The sequence below is a fragment of the Glycine soja genome, chromosome 19 (genome assembly GCF_004193775.1).
Source record: "Glycine soja cultivar W05 chromosome 19, ASM419377v2, whole genome shotgun sequence".
Taxonomy (NCBI): domain Eukaryota; kingdom Viridiplantae; phylum Streptophyta; class Magnoliopsida; order Fabales; family Fabaceae; genus Glycine; species Glycine soja.
The window spans coordinates 14,411,557-14,419,368 of record NC_041020.1 but is presented as its reverse complement, the minus strand read 5'-3'; the positions used below and the strand labels follow the sequence as shown (position 1 = coordinate 14,419,368).

Genomic DNA, 7,812 nt, shown 5'->3' with positions numbered 1-7,812 from the left:
AAAATAGCTCTGATCGATGTCGATCGAAAAAACTCTAGTGGATGTTGACTGTAAGAACCTAGTTGATGTCGACTAAAAATAGTTATGCCCGATGTTGGTAAAAAATACCTAGCTGGTGTTAGCAGAAAAAACCCTAGCCAACATCAACCAAAAAACCTAGCTAATGTGGTTATGGAATAGATCTGGCTGATGTCAACCAGAAAACCCTAATCAATGTCAGCAAAAACATCCTAACCGACGTCGGCTAAGAAAATCTAGTTGGCATAAGCCAAAACACCCTAGCTAACATTGACTAAAAAATAACCTTAACCGATATTGGCTAAAAATAGCTTTGGCTGATGTTGGCTGGAAAAACCTAGCTGACGTCAACTGAAAAACCCTAACAGGTGTTTACTCAAAAGTTAGTCATGACCGATGTCAATAGAAAAAATCTAGCCACCGTTGGCAAAAAAAAAAAAAAAACATTGGTCAACATCATCTGAAAAAACCTAAATGCCAATGGCCAAAAAAATCCTTGACGTCAATGAGAAAATAACCCTAACCAACATCATCTAAAAAAAATCTTAGTCGATATCGACAAAAAATAGCTTTGGTTGACATCATACAAAAAAATTCTGACCGAAAAAACATCGGCCAACGTCAATGAAAAACAACTTATGTCGATATCGGCCGTAAAAACTTTGGTCATCCGTAATTGTGAGTGTTGAGCGAAAAAGAGTCGCGAGCAACAACGTGAGTTAGAGTGAGCATCTTCGAAAAAAGAATTTCAAATTCTATATTTTTTTAGAGAATTTGAAATCTCACTATTTTAGTCAATCAAAATAATTCATAAAAATACCAGAAATTAAATCTTTTTTCAAATACTCTATCCAAACAAGCTATTTTATCATAAATTATTTAAAATTCCTTAAAAAAATAAATTCCCTTACTAAATTACTCAATCCAAACATGGGTTAATGTCTGTAAAATATAAGTCACATGATTTAGAATTTTCTTATGTAAAGTAAGATGTTATGATTTTATCAGCTAATGATTACGAGTAAGCAGTGAAGTGAAAGATGAAGATGAACTTGATGTAGAACAATTGAGGTTGAGCATGATGTATTTATCAATCGATGAAAGGTAAAAGAAGAATGCTAAGATTATGTGCTAATCAATAGATAAAGAACAAACTTCAATTTGATTATTTATAAAAAAAAAAATCATGAATTTTTTTTAATTATAATAATAATTTTGTGTTCTACTTATTATTTATAAGTATATAGCTGCATGATACACAACATTTTTCTGTCATTTAATTCTCTTAAAACTTATTTAACTCTCCAAAAATTTTATGAACCTTAATTATATAAAAAATATTATCCTCCTAAAATTTATTTATTTTTATTTTATAGGTCCAATATAAATGAATGATTTATAAATTTAAAACTAAACAATAACTAGCATAAAATATTGAACGTATAAAATAAATATACATAATTAATATTCCATCATTTAGTTTTAAATTTATAAATCACTCATTTCTATCCCATGTCCAACTATTAGAAAAATAATTTTTTACGACATTAATTTTAAGTTGATTAATTAAAAATCATCTTAAAAAGAAAGATAATAACATTTTTGAAAAATAATTATAACAGTTTTACAAAAATTCATCTTAAAAAATATCAATATGATTTTGTGAAATGATTGTTATTGACGATTTTAAACTGTTTTTAGACAGAGACCCTGTAGTCTCTCTCGCGCCTGCTTTTATTCTCACTTCTCGGATGCCCTAATTTATCATGTCAGCGCTTAACACCTGTGGTTACGTCTCTACCCTTTTTTGGGTTCCTCTCATTACCGAAACCGAAACAGAAACCATTTGTGGTGAACCAGTGGATCTCGAAGGTCAAAGATGGCCAGCATCTTCTCGAAGACGAGTTTTAACTTCTCTAGGAATATGTACTCTTCTTCGATTCCTCGCTGTCACTCCAAAACCCTCTCTTGCCCAGTCTTTGCTTTGTTTATTTTACCCCTTTTTTTGTTAATTAAATAGGAATCTGATTATGCATTTTGTTCCCATCGCCTTTTCGATCCAAGCCTCTGTTCTTCTCACGGTTTTGTCCCTTTTTCTTGGGATTTTTTTGGGGAAACAAAATTCTTAATGCTCTCTTTGCTTCTTAACTTCGTATTGTGTCTTGAGATTTTTTTCCTTTCACAGTTTTGCCCTTTGTCTTCCGTGATGGCCAGGTACTAAACCCTTCTATATTTTCTTTTGAAAAAATGAATAGTTCGAAGATTTTGTATATTTTTCGTTGTTTCTGTTTTGTAGCCTTTGATGAACTTTCAACTTCCAAAACAAGATGATGATTTTGATTATTACGGGAATAGTAGTCAGGATGAGAGCTTCCCAGTAAGGGCATGAATAGTTAATAATCCGTAATTGATTGTTGTGTGTTTGTGCAGGTGAAGTCTTTTAAGGAAAAGGATGAAGTGGATGCGTGGCTTTTCAGCAACCCTATGCGGTGCCTTGAAGCGCTTCATTTTTCGGAGAGAAACGACATCGTTATAAGCTACGATCTTCAGACCAATTCCACCAGTCTTCAGCAGCGAGGGAAGTACGAGGATCCCACGGCTTTGTTTCAGCTCCCTCTTCAGCTTGCTGCCGAGAGGGAAATTGCCAGATACCTTATTGGAGGTGTGAAAATTTTCAAAATTACTCGTTATATTTGCCATAATTGAATTGTATTTGTGTTTCAGAGTTTGGAATTGGTGTTTCTGAGGGAATTCGCGCACCCTTCCATGAATCCTTTCTCTACTGTGGCTTCAAATTTTCGGATCCTCTCACCCAAGTACACACTTTTAATCCATGACCCTAGGAAATTGTGCCATAGTTTTATGATTAAATTTACTGTTACTGTGTGGTTTTTTTGTTCACTTAGGCAATGAATATGATGGGGCTTTACGACTTTGCTTACTGGTTTTCCTGGCTCATCTAGGAGGCAGTTGTCACGATCCTATCGTCCCTCCTTATAATTTCTTTTGATTGCATTGTTATGGGGACCTTTTCTGGTTCTTGTTACCTGCCCAGTAAGGGGTGAGGTAGATTTCTAAGAAAAGAAATAAATTGCCTCGAGCTGGTGTGATTCAAAAAGGAAAAAAAATTATTTATGTATTCTGGAATTTGCTGCTCATTTATTTATTTATTTATTTTTAATTAACATAGGTGGATATTCTGTGCTGGGAATGTGAAAGATGTTTTATAGTCTAGAATGTGCCACATATGACACAGGATACAAATACAATACGACACAACCATAGGAATATATGACATTTTAAAAAGTATAGGACTCGACTTCACTGTAATACAAGATATAATATTAGTATAATATTAACATATAGCACAAATCTAGAACCAAAAGAGCAAATCAATGTTTTAAAAGTGAGCACAAGTCCTTGTACATATAATTTTAAAAATTCTTAAGTTTATTTAATTATTATTGTGTTTTTTGTTTGTCTTGTTGAGTTTGGTGATTGCATCTTTTGTAGTTGTGTTGGCCATCCATTTTAAGCTAATCTTTTGCGGCTGTCTGTAACGCAAGTGCTGCAGCGAAGAAAATTCTTCTGTACAAGGTATGTGAGGTTTTTCAGTAGTAATAGTTCTTATCTGTGAATCTTGTGTTCTCATGTTCTGCGTTCACTGATCAAGCTTTTTACTCAATTATTGAAGCCACGTGATAGAAATTAACATAAACAAATTGAAATGGGGTCTGTTATAGTACCATATCTGCTTTTCTACACAATGTGACAACAGGAACTTTCACATGTCACAATTGTAGATTAAGCACTCATGCAGTCCACCTTTCCCAAATGATAGCTCCCTAGCTAGTGGCAGCATCTCAACTTAAATTCGGTCATATAGATGTTGATATATATGGCAACTCCATCAAGTGTAAAGTCTTTCAATATAAAATAAAATACTATGTAATTTCTTTTGTTTCACCTTTTTTAGTTACTCAGTGGTTGATATGCTCATCCTTTTCTTTTCACCTAAACTATAAATCTTTAAAAGTTTTCTGCATGGCATCAAAATAATATATATGGAGATTCCAAAAGAGTCAAATAAGTCAGTTCTCTAAAGAGACCTCTTGTCAACAACAGTCGCTTCTAGATTAATGTCAAAGATGGGCTATTGGTTAATAACAAATGGAAAGGAGATAAAAATTACCTAGTTTAAAAGGTTTCATGCGAATTCCATGTTTTCTTTTAGTGACATCCTAATTTAAGCATCTATCTGTTAAGACTAAGACTTAAGAGTTTACAATCTTTTCAGTTATCCATAGTTATTTACCTTTAAATAATAATAAAGAGTTTGCAAATTTAAGCCACCAACTTTACAGACTTTTTTTCCTTTCTTTTTTCTTTCGATAAAGTTGTAATTAGTGCTAACTAATTAATTTTATATATGTCATGTTGAAGTGGGATGCATATATCTACAAGCCAAATGAAATTATTGGGGGAAATGATTTCTAGAAAAAAAGGAAATTTTGAAATAATTAAATTAAAAAAAGGAGCACTTTATCAAAACCCTTCTAGAAAAGGAAAGGATAAGAAAAGAAATAAAAGAATGTGAGCTAGAATGCATTTGTATCAACTAATGAAGTGATTTGGAGGTTCCTAAAGAAGTTCAATTCATAAAGATCGGAATGCCTCATGTATAAATTAAATGATTTTGACAATATCATTTAACAATATGATCCGCGTGACACTTAATGATTTTACCCATTCATGTTTTTGGTTAACTTTCTTTTTAATTTTTTCTTTTAGCCCAGGTGGAAGATCTCTCGAGGATGTATAGACTTTACTATAAAAAACCTAAAGGCTTGGATCCTGTTGCCAATGTATTCAAGCAGGTTGGTTTATTTAGTTTTTGCATTATGCTTTGTGCTCAATTATTAATCTTTTAAAGTATTAGTATATTTTATTTAAAGAAGCAGAAAAGTAAATTCAAAGGTAATCAGTGTTGTTAAAAAGCGGTTATGGCGGCGCCATGGCGATATGACATCACGGGTTTTTGAAAAAACGCCACCAAATAGCAGTGGCATTGCGGGTTTCATATGGCAGTCGTTGCGGAATGGCGGAATAGCACTTTTTTTAAAAAAATTTGCGCAACACCGGTTGGGCTGACCCGACCCAATCCAACCCTACCTGAATGTCACCTGCAAAAGGAGACTCCAGCCCGACGCACAGCGGCGCGACGACAGCAGCGGCACCACCATGCACGCGAGCACCACGGAAGCGAGCACATGACAAACGGACGGCGACGGCAACGGCAACGGCAAAAGTGTGCACATGTTCTGGGTTTTTTTTCTGTTTGACACCCTCTTTTTATATCTAGTTCTGTTTTTTTTTTTTTTCTGTTTGACCCGTTTTTAGAACTCTTGAATGAGTTTATTTGGTGTTGGTATTTGGTTATTGTGTGAACTCATAAACTTTTTTAGTTTATTTGAATGCAATCCATTGTTTTTTAATTTTTTATTTATATTTAATTTTTATCTATTGTTTTGTTAATATATATATATGTGTGTTTTTTTTTTGTCCGCCATGACGTCTGTCATTTTCCGTTACGCCATCCGCTATATTTTTATGACTGATTTTTGACTTTCCGCCATAAACCGTCATCCGCCATTAACAACATTAAAGGTAATGTAATTTGTTTTAGATAAAGAACCATTCTCCTCATAAGGTATACTAACTCATGTTTGCATATATACATGTTTCACTAAGGTCACCAAGTAAGGATTTTTTTTTACTGCTCCCTAACGAGGGTAATGTGCATAAATGATATTGGTGGTACTTGCTTCATTTCATTCTCTAATAGTCATGTCTGGAATTCGGGGTTGGATGTTCACTAATTTGGTACTTCACAATTCAAGAGGAATACTGATCCATTTTATAACATTTTCTTAACATACTTCTTAGTATTAGATGAAATTTATATGAAATTCATGACAAAAAGAAGAGCAAGATTTAAAGGTATTCAATACCACTGTCTCCATTACTTCCAATCCTAGACTCAAGCAAATGCAAAGTGGTGGCCATGATACGAGGAAGATAATCCACTGCATCAAAGTGGGAATCTCCTTGGTTTTGGTTTCACACCTGTTTCCTCATATGGTGCCATCATCATAGTCTTTTTTTTTTTTTATTTCTAGTTCTTTAAGAGATAATGTTTCTAACTTTCTATTAATTATAAATTTCATACTGATTTTTGACTTTCCGCCATAAACCGTCATCCGCCATTAACAACATTAAAGGTAATGTAATTTGTTTTAGATAAAGAACCATTCTCCTCATAAGGTATACTAACTCATGTTTGCATATATACATGTTTCACTAAGGTCACCAAGTAAGGATTTTTTTTTACTGCTCCCTAACGAGGGTAATGTGCATAAATGATATTGGTGGTACTTGCTTCATTTCATTCTCTAATAGTCATGTCTGGAATTCGGGGTTGGATGTTCACTAATTTGGTACTTCACAATTCAAGAGGAATACTGATCCATTTTATAACATTTTCTTAACATACTTCTTAGTATTAGATGAAATTTATATGAAATTCATGACAAAAAGAAGAGCAAGATTTAAAGGTATTCAATACCACTGTCTCCATTACTTCCAATCCTAGACTCAAGCAAATGCAAAGTGGTGGCCATGATACGAGGAAGATAATCCACTGCATCAAAGTGGGAATCTCCTTGGTTTTGGTTTCACACCTGTTTCCTCATATGGTGCCATCATCATAGTCTTTTTTTTTTTATTTCTAGTTCTTTAAGAGATAATGTTTCTAACTTTCTATTAATTATAAATTTCATGTAGTTGTGTTAGAATTGATATAGAAATTTTGTTATTAATCTTATCTACTATTTTATTAGAATTTTCTTTTTTTATTATTTTATTAGAATTTTTTAAAATAAAACATTCTAAGATAATTATTTTAAAACCGTCTTAGAAGGACATTTTTGTAAGACAATTTTTAAATAAAAATTATTTTAGAAGGACATTTTTTTAAGACGATTATTTATGGAATCGTTATCAAAAGTCAAGACTTTCGACGACATTGGCTTCAAAGACGGTTTTGAACGGTTGTTGTTCAGTCTTTTTGTAGTAGCATCTAGTATGAAGGAATGTATTTTGTAAGTTGGGGGTAGATCAGTGCAAGTTTTTGTGTAAATAAATTATTTTTAATTTCTTAAAAATAGTTTTAAATGACCGTATAAAATAACTTAAACATTTTATTATATATAAAAATAATTAAATTTTGTTACTTGATAATTTGAAAATAATGAAACAAATTTTTATTGAATCAAGTAATTCTTAACATTTAAAAAAAAACATTTAGAAATTTATAGAATAAATGAATTGTTTTTCGATTAAAAATAAAAGCAAAAGCTAATGTATGAGGGTACAAAGTCCCAACCGAATCAATCTGTACAAGAATTTTACACAGGAGGACTATTAAAAAAGACCAACCCTTGCAAAGAGTGGTGTGCCTTCGAAGCTAGGCAATCAACAACATTGTTAGCCTCATGCAAAACATGGCTAATCTTCACATTCCAAGAACGCCGCATTAAAGCTTTACCATATAGTTAAGAAGACCCGAGTAGGAATGAGTTGAATGAATCCCATGAAGCATGAAATTAGCCGCAACCATTGAATCAGTCTCAATCCAAAGCTCCTTTAAATTAAGCTCCCACGCATGCTCCAAAGCAGTAATGAGCCCCCAAATCTCTACTATCATAAGAGAACAACAACCCAATTTCCTGGTAA

The 7,812-nt window shown here is 32.8% G+C and overlaps 1 protein-coding gene across 15 annotated transcripts; it reads left to right on the top strand.

The window, feature by feature from the left end:
• The first annotated feature begins 1,730 nt into the window (after nucleotides 1-1,730).
• LOC114400479 (ABC transporter A family member 2-like) lies at nucleotides 1,731-5,526 on the top strand. Of its 15 annotated transcripts, none has more exons than XR_003663956.1 (5): nucleotides 1,733-2,232; nucleotides 2,449-2,834; nucleotides 3,532-3,615; nucleotides 4,810-4,895; nucleotides 5,004-5,526. XR_003663956.1 is itself a non-coding variant. In XM_028362948.1 (4 exons), exons 1-3 carry the CDS (start codon nucleotides 2,503-2,505, stop codon nucleotides 3,556-3,558), a joined length of 297 nt encoding a protein of 98 aa, XP_028218749.1. In that variant the 5' UTR covers nucleotides 2,239-2,502; the 3' UTR covers nucleotides 3,559-3,615; nucleotides 4,815-5,526. The 15 variants fall into 15 exon arrangements, 1 of the variants encoding a protein (XP_028218749.1); XR_003663955.1 differs by having other exon boundaries at nucleotides 4,980-5,526; XR_003663953.1 differs by having other exon boundaries at nucleotides 4,974-5,526.
• Nucleotides 5,527-7,812: the final 2,286 nt, after the last annotated feature.

Excerpts from the sequence above, each read along its gene's own strand:
- LOC114400479 (XM_028362948.1), top strand. The coding sequence starts at position 2,503 with ATGCGGTGCCTTGAAGCGCTTCATTTTTCGGAGAGAAACGACATCGTT. Across the intron at positions 2,681-2,742 it reads TGCCAGATACCTTATTGGAG|AGTTTGGAATTGGTGTTTCT; the intron begins GTGTGAAAATTT and ends TTTGTGTTTCAG. Across the intron at positions 2,835-3,531 it reads TTTCGGATCCTCTCACCCAA|TTGTGTTGGCCATCCATTTT; the intron begins GTACACACTTTT and ends CATCTTTTGTAG.